Here is a 25003-nt window from a genome sequence, read left to right on the forward strand (position 1 = left end):
CTTTTTTAGTCATTCTTTGCTGTTGCTTAAAATTTTCCCAATCCACTAGTTTCCCACTAACCTTGGCCACCTTATACGCATTGGTCTTTGATTTGATACTTTCCTTTATTTCCTTGGTTATCCACGGCTGGTTATCCCTTCTCTTGCTGCCCTTCTTTTTCACTGGAATATATTTTTGTTGCGCACTATGAAAGAGCTCCTTAAAAGTCCTCCACTGTTCCTCAATTGTGCCACCGTTTAGTTCTTGTTTCCAGTCTACTTTAGCCAACTCTGCCCTCATCCCACTGTAGTCCCTTTTGTTTAAGCATAGTATGCTCGTTTCTGACACAACTTCCTCATCCTCAATCTGTATTACAAATTCAACCATATTGTGATCACTCATTCCGAGAGGATCTTTTACGAGGAGATCGTTTATTTTTCCTGTCTCATTACACAGGACCAGATCTAAGATGGCTTGCTCCCTTGTAGGTTCTGTTACATACTGTTCTAAGAAACAATCCCGTATGCATTCTATGAATTCCTCCTCTAGGCTACCCCGTGCGATTTGATTTGACCAATCGATATGTAGGTTAAAATCCCCCATGACTACTGCCGTTCCTTTTTCACATGCCTCCATTATTCCCTTGATTATTGCCCGCCCCACCGTGAAGTTATTATTTGGGAGCCTATAAACTACGCCGACCAGTGACTTTTTCCCCTTACTTTCTCCAATCTCCACCCACAATGATTCAACATTTTGTTCATTGGAGCCAATATCATCCCTCATAACTGCCCTGATATCATCTTTTATTAACAGAGCTACCCCACCTCCTTTCCCTTCTTGCCGATCTTTCTGAATCGTCAGATACCCCTGTATGTTTAATTCCCAGTCTTGGCCACCTTGCAACCATGTTTCTGTAATGGCCACCAAATCATACCCATTTGTAATGATTTGTGCCGTCAACTCATTTACTTTATTTTGAATGCTGCGTGCATTTAGGTAGAGTGTTTTCATCCTAGTTTTTAAACCATGATTTTTAGTTTTGACCCCTCCTGCAGCCCTTTTATATTCAGTGGCCCTTTTTGTTTCTTGCCTTTGCTTTCTCTGCCCTCCACTTTTACTCATCTCTTTTCTGTCTTTTGTTTTTGTCTCCTTTTTGTTTCCCTCTGTCTCCCAGTATTGGTTCCCATCCCCCTGCCATATTAGTTTAACTCCTCACCAACAGCACTAGCAAACACTCCCCCTGGGACATTGGTTCCGGTCCTGCCCAAGTGCAGACCGTCCAGTTTGTACTGGTCCCACCTCCCCCAGAACCTGTTCCAATGCCCCAGGAAATTGAATCCCTCCTGCTGCACCACTGCTCAAGCCACGTATTCATCTGACTAGCACGTGGCACTGGTAGCAATCCCGAGATTACTACTTTTGAGGTCCTACTTTTTAATTTAGCTCCTAGCTCCTTAAATTCGTCTCGTAGGACCTCATCCCTTTTTTTACCTATGTCGTTGGTACCAATGTGCACCACGACAACTGGCTGTTCTCCCTCCCTTTTTAGAATGTCCTGCACTCGCTCGGAGACATCCTTGACCCTTGCACCAGGGAGGCAACATACCATCCTGGAGTCTCGATTGCGGCCGCAGAAACGTCTATCTATTCCCCTTATGATTGAATCCCCTATCACTATCGCTCTCCCACTCTTTTTCATGCCCTCCTGTACAACAGAGCCAGCCACAGTGCCATGAACTTGGCTGCTGCTGCTCTCCCCTGATCAGTCATCTCCCTCAACAGCACTCAAAGCAGTGTATCTGTTTTGCAGGGGGATGACCACAGGGGACCCCTGCACTACCTTCTTTGTACTACTCTTCCTGTTGGTCTTCCATTCCCTAGCTGGCTGTGGATCCTTCTCATGCAGTAAGACCAACTCACTGCACGTGCCACTTATGTCATTCTCAGCATCGTGGATGCTCCAGAGTGAATCGAGCCTCAGCTCCAAATCCGCAACGCGGTCCGTCAGGAGATGGAGGCGGATACACTTCTCACACACGTAGTCGTCAGGGACACCGGAAGTGTCCCTGAGTTCCCACATGGTACAGGAGGAGCATATCACGTGACCGAGCTTCCCTGCCATAACTTAACCCTTAGATACCCTTAAATTGGTAACAACATATGCTAATACGGATTGTAGCCAATGGATGCATGGTTCTAACATCCACATTCAGAGAAAATATTTAATAAGATTGTGTTTAGGAACTAATGCTTGACACCAAACATCTTGTGATAAATCTCCAGGAAAGGCCACATCCATGGGCTGTGCCATTCAGCGCCTGAGGGGAGGGAGGGGTTTATTGGAATCGATGGAGGTCCCCAAGGGGGTTGGGGGGGGGGAAATCAGGACCGTTGGTGAGCTCGCCAATGACAGGATCGTAATGGGAGTTGGCACCGTGTCCCTGGGCTGTGCTCGGAGACCTCTGTGTGGCCGGAGCTAATGTCCCAAAGTGTCCCAGGGCAGACAGTGAGCCAGGGCAGCTCTCCCCCAGTCCAGGCTGGGTCACTGTGTGAGTGACAGTAGCCGGAGAGACTCACACAGTCTGGGCAAAGCTGAGCGGCCCCCTCAGCACTCAGTCGTGCCCCCATCCACCAACCTCACCAGAAAGGAGACGGTGCCCAAGTTAAAGAGTTGCTCTCAGCACACAAGCAGCAATATAATTTAATAATTCTCCTTCTAAACTAAAGTGGTAGAAATGCCGAGTGTTTGCAGTTTCTCTGTTTCCAGTCATTCCTTTGGGCCCAATTTTCGATCAAAGCATTTAAATAATAATTAATATTGTCAATTAAGTTGAAGATATCTCAGCAACATGAGAGTAAAAGGGCGCGGGTTTCGACCCCAGTCCAAATCTTAACAGGGAAGCTACCCAAGATTATCCAGCTTCATTACAATCCGGCAGATTTACATTCTAATTAATGAGTCAGTGCATCATTACAATTATAAATGTAATAATTTAATACTCTTGCCGATGAAACAAGACTGTTCCAGCACTTGTGGCACTGGTTTGCCTCTCGTCTATCGTGGGCCAAAGATGACACTATAGCAGTAATATCCGCCCATATTGGCTGGTATATCCGGGGGGGGGAGGGGGGAGGTTTCCCACGCCCACCTCGGGTTAAATGGCCACACCGAGTCTCCACCTTGTGGACTCGTATCTCGGTCGCCTCTTCGGAGAAGGCTTTCTCCCTCCTTCTTCCTGCAACCTCCTCAACATTCTTCCGACTCCTCATGCTCCAGCTCCATCTTATCTGCTTCTTAATTCCTTCAAAAATAGACTCCTCACAAACCTTCCTTCTCTCTCTCTCTCTCTCTCTCTCTCCCTCCCTTTACCTTCTGAGCATGCACAGAAGACCCCTGACCTCCTGAATCGCAGGAAAAGTTCTCTGCCTGAAAGAAACGCGCATGCGCAGAACGGCCATTTCTATGGACGGCAGCCTTGCACGACTGAATACATCGCTAAGGCCCATTTCACATCGCTAAGGCCCATTTCACATCGCTAAGGCTATCGCCCAAATTAAAAAGGTGAAACTAGCGGTTTTTAAAAGGGGCGATATTCCAGCGATCCTGAAAATAAAAAAAGCACTAAGGCCGGAAATATTGCCCATTTTTGGGCGATTGCGATCATAGTGGAAAGTCTAGCCCCCCAGTCTTTTTAGATGAACAAGATGTAATTATACATTTTAATATACTGAAAAATGCACCAAATGAAGTGTCAAAATGTTCTCGCATGCTGCCAGACCCCTCTAGAAATAAATGTTGTAACTACACTTGTATCCATCGTCACCTCTTTTACTTATTTTTGAGCTAAGAAACAAGAGAAGAAACAAAAAACTGATTTTGTTGCCTCCGCCAGGTGTAAATAAAAGAAAGAATGAAAGACTTGCATTTATATAGCACCTTTCATGAGCACCAAACACTCCAAAGTGCTTTAGAGCCAATAAAGTTTGTTTTGAAGAGTAGTCACTGTTGCAATGTGGGAAACGCGGCAGACAATTTGCGCACAGCAAGCTCCCACAAACAGCAATGTGATAATGACCAGATAATCTGTTTTTTTTGTTATGTTGATTGACAGATAAATATTGACCAGGACACCGGGGATAACTCCCCTGTGCTTCTTCGAAATAGTGCCATGGGATCTTTTACATCTACCTAAGAGAGAAGACCGGACCTCGGTTTAATATCTCATCCGAAAGACGACACCTCCAACAGTACTGCACTGGAGTGTCAGTCGAGATTTTTGTGCTCAAGTCGCTGGAGTGGAACTTGAACCCACAACCTTCTGGCTTAGAGGCGACAGCACTACCAACTGAGCCACAGCTGACACTAATGGAGCAGTAATGCCCCTAAAATACCACTTACTGATAATGCTGCCACTCCAGCCGCTGCCATCTTGGGACAGATTCCTAAGATGGATGGCCTGTGCACCCAATGGTTTCAGGTGAGAGGCTACCTGTAAGATGCAAATGAAGGGTCCTATGATGTGGTTAAAATCCCAATTACAGTTTCAAGGTACAAATGAGCACAAAGTGAACCCATTTGATGCCGCAGCTTGCCGGCAGGCTTTAAATGAAGCCCCACCCTCACACCAGCAAGAGTGAGGAGGCAGCGGGCACAAGACAGGAAGGAGTTGGAGAGGTCAAGCTGGGTTTCATCTGCGTACATCTAAAACTTGACCTGATATCTTCAGTGGATGTTGCCAAGGGGCAGCATGTAGATGAAGAGGAGGAAGGGGCCAATGATAGATCCTTGCAGTACTCCAGAGGGAACGGTGCAGAGTCAGAAAGCAAAGCCATTGCTGGAGATGATCTGGCCATGATTGGACAGGTAAGAGTAGCACCTAGCAAGGACAGTCCCACTGAGCTGGAACATAGAGGACAGGAATCGGAGGATGGAATGGTCGGCTATGTCAAAGACTGCAGAGAGGCATCGAATATCAAGTAATAGTATCAGCTAGCATTGGGCCAGGCCAGGAAGTAATAAAGCATGATATTTTTATAGTCTCGCTTTCTTATTAATGTGTGCATATCATTTTTATTTTTTTTATTTTCTCTGTACATAGCCTCAGTTTCATTACAATTATTTCCAATGGTTATTTCTTTATTAAAATCAGACAAATAATTGAGTTCTCAGTTAAGGTTTAAAACAGGATTTTAAAAATTATAAATTATAAAAAGTCTATTATATAAAAATATGTACACGTGCCTTCAACTGTATTGCCAACTGATGTTGCTCCCACAACATTCAGTGGACCACTCCATTAGTAGTATGATCTGAATCTTCGGCTGTGCACTTCACATTTATTTTCTGTTGAACTACTCCTGCACCTACTTTCTATGTTTCTATGGGGTATGGCGAGAAAGCAGGAATGGGGTACTGAAGTTGCATGATCAGCCATGATCATATTGAATGGTGGTGCAGGCTCGAAGGGCCGAATGGCCTGCTCCTGCACCTAATTTCTATGTTTCTAACACATTACACCTAACCATTTCCGTAGAAGAGGAGAGAGCACGATTATTTGGGAAATCAAACTGAAAATTCTGCAGTCAACCTTTTGAACCTGGATTTCATTAAGGGACCCATCTGTCAGATTGAAACCACATGCTGTTAGCCTGGGGATTTCTCAACAATGCCACGTGCATGACACCACTGAAACCTGCAAATGAAATTTACAACATTCCAACTTGTCAAAGCCATAAAACACATCTGTTCTGTCACTTTTATGACCCTTCTTCAGAATTATAATGAGAGAGTGTGAACAAGAAAATTACGCTGTTGTGCAATGTGTAGCTAGCTACCATTTCTTATCTTTATTTTTCTCCACTTGGTTGTGAAAAGCTGCTTTTAAATGAGACATATCACCAATGATCATAGAATTATACAGGGCAGAAGGCGGCCATTCAGCCCATCGTGCCTGTGACGACTCTTTGAAAGTGCTATCCAATTAGTTCCACTCCCCTGCTCCTTCCCCAGCACTTTGCTTTCCTTTTCAAGTCTGTCACCAGGCGCACCAACATTAGCGTCCTCGACCAGGCCAACATCCCCAGCATCGAAGCACTGACCGCACGCGACTAATTCCGCTGGGCAGGCCACATCGACCACATGTCTGACACAAGACTCCCAAAGCAAGCGTTCTACTCGGAACTCCTTCACAGCAAACGAGCCAAAGGTGGGCAGAGGAAACGTTACAAGGACACCCTCAATGCCTCCTTGATAAGGTGCAATATCCCCACTGACACCTGGGAGTCCCTGGCCAAAGACTGCCCTAAGTGGAGGAGGTGCATCAGGGAGGGTGCTGAGCGCCTCGATATCTCATCGCCGAGAGCATGCAGAAACAAGCAGAAGGAGCGTGCGGCAAACCAGTCCCACCCACCCCTTCCCTCAACGACTATCTGTCCCACCTGTGGCAGGGACTGTGGTTCTCGTATTGGACTGTTCAGCCACCTAAGGACTCATGTTTAGAGTGGAAGCAAGTCTTCCTCGATTCCGAGGGACTGCCTATGATGATGATCTCCAATTCCCTTTTGAAAGTTACTATTGAATCTGCTTCTATTGCCCTTTCAAGCAGTGCATTCCAGTTCATAAAAACTGTCTGCCTGAAAAAATCTCCTTACCTCCCCACTGATTCTTGTTCAAATTACCTTAAATCTGTGTCCTTTTGTTACCGACCCTCGTGACACTGGAAACAGTTTCTCTGTATTTACTCTATCAAAACCCCTCATAATTTTGAACACCTCCATTAAATCTCCTCAAACTTCTCTGCTCTAAGGAGAATAACCTCAGCTTCTTTACTCTCTACATAACTGAAGTCCCTCATACCCGGTACCATTCCAATAAACCTCCTCTGCAACTTCTCCAAGGCCTTGACATCCGTCCTAAAGTGAGGCACCCAGATTTGGACACAGCACTCCAGCTGGAGCCTAACCATGTTTTATAAAGGTTTAGCATAACTTCCTGCTTTACACCCTATACTTCTATTTATAAAGCCAAGGGTCCCAAATGCTTTTTTTAACAGTCTGTCCCTGCAGCCCCTTTAAAATTGTACTGTTTTATTGATGTTCCACTCCTCATTCTTCCTTACAAAACGCATTACACTTCTCCCCCAGTGCAATCAATGTAAAATTCTCATGCTCATGTTCAAATCCATTAATGGTCTCACCCATCCCTATCTCTTTAATCTCCTCCAGTTCTATAATATCCTCCGCCCCTCTCTGAACTCTCGACTCCTCCGACTCTGGCCTTTTGTGTGTAATCATCCCTTCGCCCCACCATTCACAGCCGTTCCTTCAGCCGTCTAAGCCCCATTCGCTGAAATTCCCTGTCTAAGCCCCTCTCCCTCGCCTCTTTTGAGCCCCTCCTTAAAACCCATCTTGGCCACGCTTTTGTTCACCCGTGCTAATATATCCTTCTTTGACTAGCCGTTCATTTATTTCTGATTACGCCTTGGAGAGGGTGTAGAGGAGATTTCTTAGAATGGCACCAGGGATGAGGGACTTCAGTTTTGTGAAGCACTTCAGGACATTTTTTCATGTTAAAGGCACTATGTAAATGCAAGTTGTTGTAAAGGAGCAGATCAGCCATGATCTTATTGAATGACAGAGCAGGCTCGAGGGGCCAGATAGCCTTCTCCTGCTCCTATTTCTTATGTTCTTATGTTCTGAAGCAAAGTGTTAACCAACTCTTCCTGATTTATAATTCAGTGTCATTAATATGGCACCCCGACGACCTAGTAAAACAAAAGATAAACGGTTAATCAATACACGAAGAAGTACAAGAGGTCAAGTACATATTATAGAGTCACGTTGTTACATTTGAGTTTTAAGAATGTTTCCATTGCAATCCAATTTACTCAGTCACACTGTTCCCTGCACTGACCCTGTTTGTATCTCTACATCTCTATCCAATAACGATAACAGCGACAATGAGATATGAAATGCAACACATCTATACGAAGGCAAGTGGGACCAGCATAAATTCAGAATATTGCCTTTTCTCATTATCAGAGGTTCAAATGAAATGTTAAAGCAAGGCCCCATCTGCTTTTTGCAACGGCTCAGATGTACATTAAAGATCCCATGGCACTATTCGGAGAAGACCAGGGAATTCCTCTCACTGCGCTGGCCAGCATTTGTTCCACAATCAACACAATCAAAAGTCAATTAACTGGCCATTCATCTCATTTGTAGGGTTTTGCTGTGCACAAAACAACAGGGACTGCACTTCAAAATAATTCATTGATATGAAGCACTTTGGGATTTTTCTGGGAGACATGATAAGATATCACAAACCCTTCCTTCTGCCCTTCCCTTCCTTATTTTCCCTTCCCTTCTGTCTGTAAGCTGTAAGGATCCCAAATAAATTAAGCTTGGGCAATTTTATATGGGGAGCGGTTATGAATAAGTAAAACGAAAGGGAAAAACTGCTGAAAATAGTAAACTTAACGGGAGAAAATAAGGCTCCGCCTAGGGGAGATATTCAGAGGCATTGCAAAAGAAAAAATTAGGATAAAATAAAAAAGTAAAGGGTACTGGGGTGTAGGAATGGATCACCCCCTGGCACTGGGACTGTTCAATAGATACTTAGTATTGGACAAATATGGTAAACAGTGACTCAGGGAAGGATGGTTTTGAGGAGGTCTGATCGAGGAAACAACAGAAACAACAACAACTTGTATTTATATAGCATCTTTTACATCCCAAGGTGCTTCACAGGAGTACTATAAAACAACATTTCTTACTCTGAGCCACATAAGGAAAAATTATGGCAGATGACCAAAAGCTTGTTCAAAGAAGTAGGTTTCAAGGAGCGTCTTAAAGGAGGAAAGAGAGGTAGAGACACAGAAAGGTTTAGGCAGCGGGTTCCAGAGCTTGGGGCCTAAGCCACAGGAGACACAGCCACCAATGGTTGAACGATTATAATCAGAGATGTTCAAGAGGGCAGAATTAGAGAAGCGTTGCTATCTCGGGGAGTTGTGGGATTGAAAGAGATTACAGAGATAGGGTTGTGCGAGGCCATGGAGGGATTTGAAATCAAGGATGAGAATTTTGAAATCAAGGCATTGCTTAACTGGGAGTCAATGTAGGTCAGTGAGCATAGGAGTGATGGCTGAATGAGACTTGGTGCAATCAGGACATGGGCAGCCGAGTTTTGGATGACCTCAAGTTTACGTAGGATAGAATGTGGGAGGCCAGCCAGGAGTGTGTTGAAATAGTCAAGTCTAGAGATAACAAAGATATGGATGACTGTTTCAGCAGTGGTTGAGTTGAGATGGGTAACGTTACGGAGATGGAAATAGGCAGTCTTCGTTATGCCGCGGATATGTGGTCGGAAGCTGATTTCATGGTTAAATATGACACCAAGGTTGTGAACAGTGTGGTTCAGCCTCAGACAGATGTTGAGGAGAGGGATGGAGTCAGTGGCTAGGGAATGGAGTTTGTGGTGGGGACCGAAAACAATAACTTTGATCTTGCCAATATTTAAAAGACAGAATGGATTTGTTAAATGCAAGTTGTGCTTGACAAATGTAATCGTTTTTTAAAGAAATAATGACGGAAAATTTGACAAGTGATGTCAAGGCATCGTTACCGCCAACTTTGACCATATCTACCCGTAGTTGGTGTCATATTTAACCCTGAAATCAGCTTCCGACCACATAACCGCGGCATAACGAAGACTGCCTATTTCCATCTCCGTATCGTCGCCCATCTCAACTCAACCACTGCTGAAACAGTCATCCATATCTTTGTTATCTCTAGACTTGACTATTTCAACACACTCCTGGCTGGCCTCCCACATTCTATCCTACGTAAACTTGAGGTCATCCAAAACTCGGCTGCCCATGTCCTAATCGCACCAAGTCCCAATTTCTGAAAATTGTGGTAACAGGCAAGAGCTGATAGAATGGGTCCCCGGCCAATTTTCCACCTGCAGATCCGCCCAAGATCAGGGGACAATCGAGTGGATGGTTGGGGCTACACTGTCCAGCTGGGGTCACTCAATAGTGAACAGTAGCATGAACGAAGGTTGATGTTTTTTTTAGTCCCCCCTATCCCAGGGCATGGAGACCTGTTGGTGTACTCCCAATACCACCCTGGTTGAGATGAGCTAATTCAGCACAGATTAAATCTGGGAATCTTCCTGGTGCAGCAGCATATGGGGTAGTATAATCAAACATCGATCTATTGGGATACATTGTGCATTTTTTTTTTCAAATTACAAGCAAAAAGTGTTGTGATATGGAAAATAACCCATTGATTAACAATTATAAGCCCAATATTTCTTATTTTAGTCTTCCCAAGTCAAGAATTTGGTTGAACCACACTTTTGCTTGGTACATTGTAAAAGGAATTACACATTTTATCGTGGAAATTTTGGTGATAGGATCATGAGACATCATCAGTATAATTTGTCAGTACAAAGTAAGTTACTGAATTGTGACTGCAGCTCAGACCATTTGTGTAGATCAAATAACATTCAAACTAGTATGAAAAATAGATGCATTGGAAATGGACACGATAACATTTTAGGGTATTTAGTTCCAAAATTTTGTGTAATTAACTATTTCTCCTTGGCTGTCCTTCAGTAGTACAAGTAACCCCCTATCCCATTGCTCATCGACATGTAGTTCACAGAGTTTACAGGGCGCGACCTGACACACAGAAAGAAGCTGACAAGAAACATTATTTTCAGCACTTTCATGCAGAAAGACAAGAATTGCTGAAATAAGCATCTTAATAAATAATTTATAGTTGGAGATCGTTAAATGTTAATACTAGAAATGCGTTATCCATTCCAGGAGATGATTGATTCAGGTATCATATAAGATCAGGTCTATTTTCAAATGCACTGCAATAATTTGCAATATAATGCAGTTTACTGGGCTGTCTGATGCATCTTGTTTTTACCTTATAGATGACAGAGGGCAGGCACTGTCAGGTGAATCTCCTGGATGGCAGAAAACTAGAGCTACTGGTTCAGGTAAGGTCTGACAAACAACTCGGTGCACACAGACATATTAGTTACTATTCTGCACTGCCTCACCAATTTTAATGGAATTCTGAACACATTCTTTCATTAGTTGTGCACATTATGAATATTAAAATTTCATACCTACATGTATGAAAAATTAGATGCAATAACCTAAAGGTAAGATAAGGGATAGTTGCAAAGCAGTTAGACAAAGGATTCAGATGGAATCGTAAATCGACAGCAGCGAAGCAGAAGTGCTTTTTTTAACATAATTCTAAGATTATATATTTGACCTGTAACCCACTTCATTTTTTAAATCATATTGTATGCAGTTGACCTTTATGTGTACAAATTATCAAGGATTCAAATGCCAAGCAACCGACTTCAATGCACTTGTTCCCCAGGCCCTTGTATTGCGTGATATATTATGATAAATAATCCTTAGTTCATAGAATCATGGAAATTTACAGCACAGAAGGAGGCCATTTCGGCCCATTGTGTCTGCGCCAGCCGACAAAGAGCTATCCAGCCTAATCCCACTTTTCAGTTCTTGGTCCATAACCCTGTGGGTTACAGCACTTCAAGTGCACATCCAAGTACTTTTAAAAATATGGTGAGGGTTTCTGCCTCTAGCATCCTTTTAGGCAGTGAGTTCCAGACCCCTACCACCCTCTGGTAAAGAGATTTCCCCTCAAATCCCCCCTAAACCTTCTACTAATTACTTTAAATCTATGCCCCCTGGTTGTTGACCCCTCTTCTAAGGGAAATAGGTCTATCCTATCTACTCTATTTAGACCCCTCATAATTGGATACCACCTCAATAAGATCTCCCCTCAGCCTCTTTTGTTCCAAAGAAAGCAAACCCAGCCTATCCAATCTGTCCTCATAGCTAAAATTCTCCAGTCCAGGCAACATCCTCATCAATCTCCTCTGTACCCTCTCTAGTGCAATCACATCTCTCCTGTAATGTGGTGACCAGAACTGCACGCAATACTCCAGCTGTGGCCAAACTAGTGTTTTATACAGTTCAAGCATGACCTCCCTGCTCTTGTATTCTATGCCTCAGCTAATAAAGGCAAGTATTACATATGCCTTCTTAACCACATTATCTACCCATCCTGCTACCTTCAGGGATCTGTGGACATGCACTCCAAGGTCCCTTTGTTCATGTACATTTCTAAGTGTCCTACCATTTATTTTACTATAGGGTAGGTTAACAAGATAGAAGTAAATTATCAACCCTACACAAGGGGAATGGAAGTTTTTATTTTCTTCAAGTGATAAGATTAGTTGCAGTGTTGTGACTATGCTAGATTGTATTTAATAATCTATACACATCTTGTTAATCTACCCTACTAATAAAACTAAATAAATGCTGATCTTTGTGAGTCACATCAGGTAACTTCTTATGAATGCATTATACCACAGTATGGTAGAAACATAGAAACATAGAAACATAGAAACATAGAAAATAGGTGCAGGAGTAGGCCATTCAGTACCTTCAAGCCTGCACCACCATTCAATATGATCATGGCTGATCATTTTTGCAACTTTAGTACCCCATTCTGCTTTCTCTCCATACCCCTTGATCCCTTTAGCCATAAGGGCCACATCTAACTCCCTTTTGAATTTTCTGTGGTAGAGAATTCCACAGGTTCACAATTCTCTGAGTGTAGAAGTTTCTCCTCATCTCAGTCCTAAATGGCTTACCCCTTATCCTTAGGCTGTAACCCCTGGTTCTGGACCTCCCCAACATTGGGAACATTCTTCCTGCATCTAACCTGTCCAATCCCATCAGAAATTTATATGTTTCTATAAGATCCCCTCTCATTTATCTAAACTCCAGTGAATATAAGCCTAGTCGATCCAGTCTTTCTTCATATATTAGTTCTGCCATCCCGGGAATCAGTCTGGTGAACCTTCGCTGCACTCCCTCAATAGCAAGAATATCCTTCCTCAGATTAGGAGACCAAAATTGTACACAATATTCAAGGTGTGGTCTCACCAAAGCCCTGTACAACTGCAGTATGACCTCCCTGCTCCTATACTCAAATCCTCTCGCTATGAAGACCAACATGCCATTTACCTTCTTCACCGCCTGCTGTACCTGCATCCCAACTTTCAATGGCTGATGTACCATGACACTCAGGTCTCATTGCACTTCCCCTTTTCCTAATCTTTCACCATTCAGATAATATTCTGCCTTCCTGTTTTTGCTACCAAAGTGGATTACCTTACATTTATCTACATTATACTGCATCTGCCATGCATTTGCCCACTCACCTAACCTGTCCAAGTCACTCTGCAGCCTCTTAGCATCCTCCTCACAGCTCACACTGCCATCCAGCTTAGTGTCATCTACAAACTTGGAGATATTACATTCAATTCCTTTGTCTAAATCATTGATATATATTGTAAAAAGCTGAGGTCCCAGCACTGAACCTTGCGGTACCCCACTAGTCACTGCCTGCCATTCTGAAAAGGAACCATTTAGTCCTACTCTTTACTTCCTATCTGCCAACCAGTTCTCTATGCACGTCAATACATTACCCCAATACCATGTCTCCCTGGTTTCTGGACAGTCTCCCCTCGAGCGAGTTTGGTTAGGTTAACTGGTCTATAAATCCCTGTTTTTTCTCTCCCTCCTTTTTTAAAAAGTGATGTTACATTAGCTACCCTCCAATCCATAGGAACTGATCCAGAGTCTATAGAATGTTGGAAAATGACCACCAATGCATCCACTATTTCTAGGGCCACTTCCTTAAGTACTCTGGGATGCAGACTATCGGGCCCTGGGGATTTATCAGCCTTCATTCCCATCAATTTCCCTAACACAATTTCCTGACTAATAAGGATTCCCTTCAGTTCCTCTTTCTCACTAGACCCTCGTTCCCCTAGTATTTCTGGAAGGTTATTTGTGTCTTCCTTAGTGAAGACAGAATCAAAGTATTTGTTCAATTGGTCTGCCATTTCTTTGTTCCCTATTATAAATTCACCTGATTCTGACTGCAAGGGACCTACATTTGTCTTCACTAATCTTTTTCTCTTCACATACCTATAGAAGCTTTTGCAGTCAGTTTTTATGTTCCTTGCAAGCTTACTCTCATACTCTATTTACCCCCTCTTAATTAAATATTTTGTCCTTCTCTGCTGAATTCTAAATTTCTCCCAGTCCTCAGGTTTGCTGCTTTTTCTGGCCAGAATATAGGTTTACACCCAGATTTCAAACGCTGCTATTACTTGGTTTTGCCAGGTTATTAACCGAGCAGATCAGAATGATGCACTTCCTCAAAGGGAGGCTGTAGCAAAACCAAATTACACCCAGACAAGTTTACCCAGACTAATCTACATTTTGCAGTGGCTAGTTATAGAACAGCACGGATGAGGCACCACTGCAGATTTACCTCTCTGCCTTCTTGTCAGGGAAATAGTGGTTGGCACCAGAGGGCTTAGCAGGAATTAGTAAAGAATAAAATGTCATTTAAAAATGATATTAATTCATATCCAGTAGAATCTTTGCTTAAATTAGCTTGCTGAGACTGTGCCCGCCCGCAACGACAGTGGATAAATACATTGCATGCTGTGCCACCAAGCCACACAACAAGAAAGGTCAGAGGATTCATCCCTACTTTGTACCAAGCGGATCTGTGTTAGGTTATTACAATAGTTTGAGGGAAATCACTTAATTGTTTGCTAATTGGGAAGCTTAAAAGCTTAAAAGCTTTATTCCTCATACAAATTCATACTGGTGCTACAATTAAAATTGAGGTTAGAAAATGAAACTTATCTTCTTATGACAGAAAAAAAGACAAAATAACGATGATAAAAGAGAGAATAAATGCAAGTAAAATAATGATAGAATCTGTTTTTATATCAACAGTCAAATGCATATCGGTGAACCTTGCAATATTTTATTATTTCACAGTTACGGTATATTCAGACTAATAACGTTTAGTAAGTTATTGAAAGAAATTGGATATTTGGCAGGCATGTGCACAAATAAAATAACTATCTGGCTTGAGGTGACTCACAGTCTATTTTAACATTGCTTGAGGCACTAAGCCAATCAATTGTTACTGGCCTATGTGGAACCCCACTAATCAAGATCAATTTTCTAACTACCCAATAATACTGCCTTACTACAAAATAATGGGCATTCAATGTGTTATTTAAATAGAGAGAGTGGTTTAATTTCCAGCATTATCACCAGTCAGAAGGGCAAGGCAGGGCGGGGCATGGTCACATACATGAACACTTCCAGCAGGGATCACCAGAGCTACTCATTCCTTTTAAAGTCATGTTCACCCAATGCTCTGCATCATCCCCGGTTAAGTAGGCGGTGTGTCCTCAAGGCCTACTCCCTAGCCTTTATTTATATTGCTCTGTAGCATTTACTAGAGGGTAAACAACACAAGTTCAGTATGGCAGGTCTTGTGATTTTCTTTCTCCCATGAGTAAACTCCTGGCTCCTACTTGCTATTTTTCTGCAGCAACGTGGCTCAGATCACTAATTCGGTGGATAATTACAGGAACAGGAGAAGATGATTCAGCCTCTTGAACCCGTTCCACCATTCAATTAGATCATGTTTTGCCTGTACTTCAATTCCCATTTACTTATCTTTGTTCCATATTCCTTGATACTCTTTCTTAACAAAAATCTGTCAACCTCAGTCTTGAAATTTTCAATTAACCCTGCAGCCACAGCCTTTTGGGAAGCAAGTTCCAGATTTCAACTACCCTTTGTGTGAAAAAGTGCTTTATGATTTTACTCCTAAATGGCTTAGCTCTAATTTTAAGATTACACTCTCTTGTTCTGGATTTCTCCATCAGAGGAAAGAGTTTCTCTGCATCTAGAGCATAAGAGAACATAAGAAATAGGAGTAGGAGTAGGCCATACAGGCCCTCAGGCCTGCTCCGCCATTCAATAAGATCATTGCATCTACCCTATTGAATCATTGGAAATACCTGGAATAGATCACTAACTGTCTAAACTCAAGGGAATACAAGCCAAGTTTATGCAATCTGTCCTCATAATCTAACCCTTTAAGCACTGGTATCATTCTGGTGAATTCCAGACTAGTGAAGCAAGATCCGTTGTCGCTTACAACGATGTTGGCCCTTCCAAGACCAACATATCTTTGCTGAGGTCCGGTGTCCAAAACTGAACGCAGTACTCCTGATGGGGTCTGAGCATGGCTCTTACAACTGAAGCATTATTTCCTCACTTCTGAATTCCAAGTCCCTTGAGATAAAGGATGACATTCCATTTGCCTCTTTGATTACTTTTTGTACCTGTGCTTTTAGTGATTTGTGTACATGGACACTCTTTGATCCTCTACAGCTCCTCGTTTCTCACCATTAAGAAAATATTCTGATTTGTCTTTCTCTGATATAAAGTGGATGCCCTCACACTTTCCCACATTGAACTCTAGCTGCCATTGTTTTGCCCACTCAATTCGTCTGTTTATGTCCCTTTGTAACTTCCTGCTCCCAGGCACACAATTTACTGTCCCTACTAACAGTGTCATCTGCAAACTTGGAAATATAACTCTCTATTCTTTCATCTAGATCATAAATATACATGGTGAAAAGCTGAAGCTTCAGTACAGATCCTTAGGGATCACCATTGATCACATCCCATCAAACAGAGAAAAAACCCTTTATCCTTACTCTGTCTCCTATCTCTATGACAATTACTGACCCATGTCACAAAGTTACCACCAATTCCATGCACTCCCATTTTTGCTAATAATCTCTTGTGCAGAACCTTATTAAAGACTTTCAGGAAATCCATATAAGCAACATCTATAGACACTCCCTTATCCATCATGCTAGTGACCCCTGCTAAAAATTCAACTGGATTGGTCGGACATGACCTACCCTTCACAAATCCATGTTGACTCTCTTTGATCAACTTATACTTGTCCAAGTGCTCAGTCTGTCTCTCACTCTAATAATAGATTTCAGTAACTTCCCCACAATTGATCTTAATCTAGTATGTTTGTAGTTACCTGGTTTCTCCCTCCCATCCTTTTTAAATAGTGGAGTAGCATTTTCAATCTTCCAATCCAAAGATACAATTCCTAAATCTAGAGAGCTTTGGGAAATTATGATTAATGAATCTGGAATTTCCTTAACAAATTCTTTTAATACCCTGGAGTGGAAACCATCTGGTCCTGGAGATTTATCTATCTTAAGTCCCATTATTTTCTTCATTAACATGTTTTTAACTTATATTCAATCCACATTGTTCCTCCCTTGACTTATTTTTAGATTTCCTTGTACTGTTAATATTTTATTGTTTTCCTCCACAAGATTGTCAACAAATTTTGCTTTGGTACTAAATCCAGTATGGTCTGCTCCCTTGTCAGTTCTAAAATATATTGTTCTAGAAAACGGTCCTAAATACATTCTAGAACTGCATTGACAACTCCTACCAGAGTCTTGTATCCTTTGGTGTTCCTCAGCCCTATCCAAAGTGTTCCTATTGTCCAGTCACCCTTATTGAATGCCCTTCCTTCCACTGTGATAATTGTAGGCCCAAAATTGCCCTCTGCCCGAAACGGGGTGGTCACACCCCTGTTGGCCATCCGTTACCACTGATATGATTATGGCGGTAATAAGATCGAAATTGCCTTTTTTTTGTCATAAACAGAGCGAAGTCTTAATTCCCGGTGGTAATGGTGTTTGCACTGCGAAATTCCCCTCTTATCCAGTTGACGCAAAGCCATCATGCTCACAATGGAGCTGCTCCCTGGCCTTCTTAAAGGGCAGGTTTTGCAGCTGTGTCTTCAGTTCGTCTTGACCTTTCTTCGCACAGGATGGCCGCTGCCCCGGAAGCTCAGAATGCGCTCGTGTACTCTGGGCAACAGGGCATGGAGCCTCTGACTGCTTCCGTCTCTGATGGCGTCCAGAGTGTGGCCGCTGTCATGCCGTATCACTGGAGGCGAAGCGACTTCTGACTGCTGCCATTGCGGCTGTGTCCACGACGGTCCACCCGGGGGGGGGGCGTAAGGGTTCCACCATAGCCCACCGGCCTGTGGTCCAGCAGCTTGGTGGGGGAAGTAGGGTGCTGCCCCGGGGGAGTAGCGCTGGCTCCTCAGAGTAGGATACTGATGTTGCCTCTGCAGCTCACAGATAGATGCCACTCCGCAATTTCTGCCAAGCACGGCATCGCCTCAGACACTTCCGACTGAAGGCGCACAGGAGGATGCTGCCCATTCTCAAGCCACCCCTTCCAGGGCCAGAGCTGGTCGGAGTCGTCCAAGAAGGACATCTGCAGCTTCCTCTACACACACACAGCAGCCTTTCCAAAGCCATGAGGCAGGCAAAGGGGAGACACTGCGGCGTACTGTAAGGATAGGTCTGCGTAAGAGGGCGGGTAAGAAAGAGTTGGACAAGGGTGATAATGGATAACGTAAGTGTATTTGAGACCCATTGTTTCAGTTGTAATAAATGTTTATTTGGTGTTTGGAATTTGTGATCAGGTCTCTCATGACACTGTGCAGGAATGATGTGTGAGAGGGCTCATAGGTTGGCCCATGGAAATAGTCACCTGCAGGCTGATGCTGCCCAACATCTGGCTCCACTGCAGGCTGCCTCCTGGGCTGCTCGCCCATTGTCTGCTGGAGGGGGTCAGCCAACCCAACCCTCCTCCTTGGGGGTAGCCCTTACTGAGGTGCTTCGTCTGCCAGCTCTCTTGATTTTCCTCTGCGGCCATCTCCCTGGTCCTCTCCATCATGCTGCACTAGCCCTTGCCTCTGCTGCCTCTGCATCCCTTGCCCCCGGTGCCGCCTTCTCCGCTGTGCCTCAGCGGCACACACAATGCACAGGAGGCATTGGCCTGCCAGCATTGCCCCCCCGTCTCATGACCCTCCACAAAGGCAGCCTCCTCAAAGTAGCCTCCCTCTTCTATAGCTGGGAGGCACCTCCAGCACTGGGCAAGCAGTGCGCACTGAAGCCTTGCACTGCAAGTTTAACAACGTCAAAAAGTCTGTTAAATCAACACGCCTTGAAGGAGGCTCCAGCGATGTGCATCTGCAACGAGACAACAGCGGAAAAAAGCAACTCCTGGGATCGCCGCGCGGCCGCACGGTTTTTCAAGGGGCTTCCTTCCCGGGACTTCGATGGTGCGCGGAGTGATGACGCACTGAAGAGTGCTGTCAATCACCCGCGCGGAAGTGAAGGGGAAGAGGTGCAGGGCTGCACACGGCGGCCAAGCCGCGTCACGGGAATACCGATATCGGTGGCCATTGCACGAAACCTCGGCGGCCACTGGATTCCGCAGCATGGCCGCTGGGTTGAGGTGCAAACAGGCATTTCTCAGAGGGGCAATTTCGGCTCCTGTCTCTTTTATCAATATTGCTGCTTCCCCTCCTTTCCCAATTTCCCATCCTTTTCAAAAGATCCTGTAGCCCTATGTTGCCATGATGCATTATTCTCAAGCTCCAACTTGTTTTGCATCGAGCCACTTACAGAAATTTGTTTTCTTTATCGTTTTGGCGCTTACTCGCATCCAAACTTGTGCAACTGTTTCGAGCTTTCTAAAGTTACTTAAAGTTGCTGAGGTGATGGGGAGTGTTGCTGCGAATGGAAAACATCTTGCTTCTCTTTGAAAGGCTTTTGCTCAGCGTGTGCTGCCAGTTCTGGGAGCTCTACTTACAGTCCCCGCCGCACTCGACTATGACAGGGAGATGGAGCAGAAGCAGCAAAGAAGAGGACAAGATGCCCACAGAGGGAAGAGGAGGGCTCTCAGCAGGAGGCCTTACCCACCTAGATTCTTCCGAGAGCACTTCTCCTGCCTGCACTTAAGCCAGGAGCTTTGTATTAGGGGACTCCGCTTCACCAAGGAGTGGTCACAGAACTCTGCCACCTCCTGAAACCAGACCTGCAGCATCAGAGCAAGGCGATGATGGCTCTCTCAGCCACCCTCAAGATGACCCTGGCTTTCAATTTGTTTCGCCACCAGATCCTTCCAGTCTGGAGCAGGAGACATAGCTAAACAGCTTCCAGTTTGCCATCCATCACTGCATCCGAGAGGTCACAGAGGCTCTCTACACCAGGAGAAGGGACGTCATTGTCTTCTCTCTGAGCAGAGAGAAGCAGGAGGAGCACGCATGTGTCTTTGCTAGCGGGCTTCCCCATAAGAACATAAGAAATAGGAACAGGAGTAGGCCATACAGCCCCTCGAGCCTGCTCCACCATTTAATATGATCATGGCTGATCCAATCATGGACTCTTCCCTGTCCGCTCTCCATAACCCCATAACCCCTTATCGGTTAAGAAACGTCTATCTCTTTTTCAAATTGATTCAATGTCCCGGCTTCCACAGCTCTCTGAGGCAGTGAATTCCACAGATCTACAACCCTCTGAGAGAAGAAATTCCTCCTCATCTCTGATTTAAATGGGCTGCCACTTATTCTAAGATCATGCCCTCTAGTTCTAGTCTCCACCATCAGTGGAAACATCCTCTCTGCATCTACCTTGTCAAGCCCCCTCATAATCTTATACGTTTCGATAAGATCACCTTGCATTCTTCTGAATTCCAATGAGTAGAGGCCCAACCTACTCAACCTTTCCTCATAAGTCAACTCCTTCATCCCTGGAATCAACCTAGTGAACCTTCTCTGAACTGCCTCCAAAGCAAGTATATCCTTTCGTAAATATGGAAACCAAAACTGCACGCAGTATTCCAGGTGTGGCCTCACCAATACCCTGTATAACTGTAGCAAGACTTCCCTGCTTTTATTCTGCATCCCCTTTGCAATAAAGGCCAAGATTCCATTGGCCTTCCTGATCACTTACTGTACCTGCATACTATCCTTTAGTGTTTCATGCACAAGTACCCCCAGGTCCTGCTGTAATGCAGCACTTTGCAATCTTTCTCCATTTACATAATAACTTGCTGTTTGATTTTTTTTCTGCCAAAGTGCATGATCTCACACTTTCCAACATTATATCTGCCAAATTTTTACCCACTCAATCTGTGCCAGTCCAGTGTGCCAGCAATCATCCAGCTACCACTTCAAACCCAAGGGTGGCTGCTCGGAGTCAAGGGCTATCTGCTCTGTACCTCTCTCATGAGTCCCCTCTGCAACCCCTCCACTCATGTAATGACAGCCATGCTGCCACCAGGAATGTCATCGAGAAGACCAACGAGGATCTCAAGCAATGGTTCTGCTGCCCTCATTGTTCAGGAGAAGCCCTCCAGTACATGCCGGAGTAGGTGTCCCATTTCGTGGTAGCCTGCTGCATGCTCCACAACATGGCCATCATGAACGTGCAGCTTATGCCACCACCAGTTGCGGGACCACCTGAGAAGGAGGAAGAGGAAGAGGAGGAGGAGAAAGGGAAGAGGCAGGCTCCACAATCCCGTTCCAGACGGGCTGCCCATGAGTGCCACATCAGACCCCAGTTGCAGTGAATGAAACCCCTGATCCCCATTGATCACCACTTCCCCATCTTACCATCCCTTTGTCAATGAACATCACAGTGTGCTCCTGGGCACAAAGCTGAAATGACAGCCATCACAATACATACATTCCAAACATACTTTATAAATTTATCAAATTCAAAGCAAAAGAACAAAGTCAACTAATCAGCTTTGTGCATTCCCTTTGTGTCTATTTTTTGTGTCCCTTTACCTAACCTAGTGCTGCTATGAAGTGCTTCCCCAGTGGTTGCATCATAACACCCTGACTTTCAATGCGAGAGACAACTGATGGTTCTTGCCCTAGATGGCCCGGCTGTAGACCGCACCACCTCGGCATGGGCGGCAGCATTCTGGGCTGGCTGGCTGACAGGTAGCAGCAAGGACACTGGCGGAGTGACCGTGGTGGGAGTAGGAAAGCTGTCATCCTGAGAGAGGATAGCAGGTTCTTGCTCCAAGGAAGTACACAGGAACAGAGGAACAGGAGTAGGCTATTTAGCCCCTCGAGCCTGTTCCGCCATTCAGTGCAATCATGGCTGATCTGCGACCTAACTCCATATACCCGTCTTTGCCCCATATCCCTTAATACCTTTGATTAACAAAAAGCTATCAATCTCAGATCTAAAATTAACAATGATCTAGCATCAATTGCCATTTGCGGAAGAGAGTTCCAAACTTCTACCACCCTTTGTGTGTAGAAATGTTTCCTAATTTCACTCCTGAAAGGTCTGGCTCTATTTTTTAGACTATACCCCCTAGTCCAAGACTCCCCAACCAGCAGAAATAGTTTCTCTCTATCGTTCTGGTAAACCTACACTGCACTCCCTCCAAGGCCAACATATCCTTTCTAAGAACTGCTCATAGTACTTCAGGTGTGGTCTAACTAGGGCTTTGTATAGCTGAAGCATGACTTCTATCACCTTGTATTCGAGTTCTCTAGATATAAAGGCCTGCATCCCATTAGCCTTTTTGATTATTTTCTGTACCTGTTCATGACATTTTAATGATCTATATACCTGGACCCCCAAGTCTCTTTGGACCATCACTGTTTTTAGCTTTTCACCATTTAGAAAGTACCCTGCTCTATCCTTTATAGGTCCAAAGTAGATGACCTCAAATTTGCCTACATTAAAATTTATTTGTCACTGTTTTGCTCATTTATCGAATCTATCAATGTCTCTTTATAATTGTATGCTTCCATCTACATTGCTTACAGTGCCACCTATCTTTGTGTCACTGGCAAATTTGGATATGTGGCTTTCTATCCCATTATCTAAGTCATTAATAAATGTGGTGAATGGTTGAGGCCCCAACACAGATCCTTGCAGGATATCACGAGTCACATCCTGCCGATTAGAGTAGCTGCCCATTATCCCTAATCTCTGTCTCCTGAAGCAAAGCCAATTTCTTAACCAGGTCAATAATGTGCTTTCAATTCCATTGGCTTCAACTTTAGTTAACAGTCTCTTATGAGATACTTTATTGAATGCCTTCTGTAAGTCCATATAAATAACATCCATCGACATTACCCTGTCCACTACAAAAATCCCCTCTTCAAAAAATTCAATCAGGTTCATTATGGTAGAGGACACTAACAATATTCCAACAGTGGATAGTCAAGGGGCTATTGCGGGGGAGGAACTTAACACAATCACAATCACTAAGGAGGTGGTACTCAGTAAGATAATGGGACGAAAGGCAGATAAATCACCTGGACCTGATGGCTTGCATCCTAGGGTCTTAAGAGAAGTTGCAGTAGGGATTGTGGATGCATTGTTTGTAATTTACCAAAATTCCCTGGATTCTGGGTAGGTCCCAGCAGATTGGAACACTGCAAATGTAACGCCCCTATTTAAAAAAGGAGGCAGACAAAAAGCAGGAAACTATAGACCAGTTAGCCAAACATCCCTGGTTGAGAAAATGCTGGAGTCCATTATTAAAGAAGCAGTAGCAGGACATTTGGAAAAGCAAAATTCGGTCAGTCAGACTCAGCATGGATTTATGAAGGGGAAGTCATGTTTGGCAAATTTGCTAGAATTCTTTGAGGATGTAACGAACAGGGTGGATAAAGGGGAACCAGTGGATGTGGTGTATTTGGACTTCCAGAAGGCATTTGACAAGGTGCCACATAAAAGGTTACTGCACAAGATAAAAGTTCACGGGGTTGGGGGTAATATAGAAACATCGAACCATAGAAAATAGGTGCAGGAGTAGGCCATTCAGCCCTTCTAGCCTGCACCGCCATTCAATGAGTTCATGGCTGAACATGCAACTTCAGTACCCCATTCCTGCTTTCTCGCCATACACCTTGATTCCCCTAGTAGTAAGGACTTCATCTAACTCCCTTTTGAATATATTTAGTGAATTGGCCTCAACTACTTTCTGTGGTAGATAATTCCACAGGTTCACCACTCTCTGGGTGAAGAAGTTTCTCCTCATCTCGGTCCTAAATGGCTTACCCCTTATCCTTAGACTGTGACCCCTGGTTCTGGACTTCCCCAACATTGGGAACATTCTTCCTGCATCTAACCTGTCTAAACCCATCAGAATTTTAAACGTTTCTATGAGGTCCCCTCTCATTCTTCTGAACTCCAGTGAATACAAGCCCAGTTGATCCAGTCTTTCTTGATAGGTCAGTCCCACCATCCCGGGAATCAGTCTGGTGAACCTTCGCTGCACTCCCTCAATAGCAAGAATGTCCTTCCTCAAGTTAGGAGACCAAAACTGTACACAATACTCCAGGTGTGGCCTCACCAAGGCCCTTTACAACTGTAGCAACACCTCCCTGCCCCTGTACTCAAATCCCCTCGCTATGAAGGCCAACATGCCATTTGCTTTCTTAACCGCCTGCTGTACCTGCATGCCAACCTTCAATGACTGATGTACCATGACACCCAGGTCTCGTTGCACCTCCTTTTCCTAATCTGTCACCATTCAGATAATAGTCTGTCTCTCTGTTTTTACCACCAAAGTGGATAACCTCACAGTTATCCACATTATACTTCATCTGCCATGCATTTGCCCACTCACCCAACCTATCCAAGTCACTCTGCAGCCTCATAGCATCCTCCTCGCAGCTCACACTGCCACCCAACTTAGTGTCATCCGCAAATATGGAGATAGTACATTTAATCCCCTCATCTAAATCATTAATGTACAGTGTAAACAGCTGAGGCCCCAGCACAGAACCCTGCGGTACCCCACTAGTCACTGCCTGCCATTCTGAAAAGTACCCATTTACTCCTACTCTTTGCTTCCTGTCTGACAACCAGTTCTCAATCCATGTCAGCACACTACCACCAATCCCATGTGCTTTAACTTTGCACATTAATCTCTTGTGTGGGACCTTGTCGAAAGCCTTCTGAAAGTCTAAATATACCACATCAACTGGTTCTCCCTTGTCCACTCTACTGGAAACATCCTCAAAAAATTCCAGAAGATTTGTCAAGCATGATTTCCCTTTCACAAATCCATGCTGACTTGGACCTATCATGTCACCTCTTTCCAAATGCGCTGCTATGACATCCTTAATAATTGATTCCATCATTTTACCCACTACTGAGGTCAGGCTGACCGGTCTATAATT

At 44.2% G+C, this 25003-nt stretch overlaps 1 protein-coding gene across 1 annotated transcript in view; it reads left to right on the top strand.

Annotated features, from left to right (window-relative positions):
- The window catches only part of LOC139277139 (FERM domain-containing protein 4B-like), a 419374-nt gene that overhangs the window by 209722 nt on the left and 184649 nt on the right, over positions 1-25003 (top strand). The window contains 1 exon segment of the mRNA XM_070895191.1: positions 10932-10997. Within this exon segment, the coding sequence (XP_070751292.1) occupies positions 10932-10997 (66 nt within the window).

The sequence above is a fragment of the Pristiophorus japonicus genome, chromosome 12 (assembly GCF_044704955.1).
Source record: "Pristiophorus japonicus isolate sPriJap1 chromosome 12, sPriJap1.hap1, whole genome shotgun sequence".
NCBI lineage: Eukaryota > Metazoa > Chordata > Chondrichthyes > Pristiophoridae > Pristiophorus > Pristiophorus japonicus.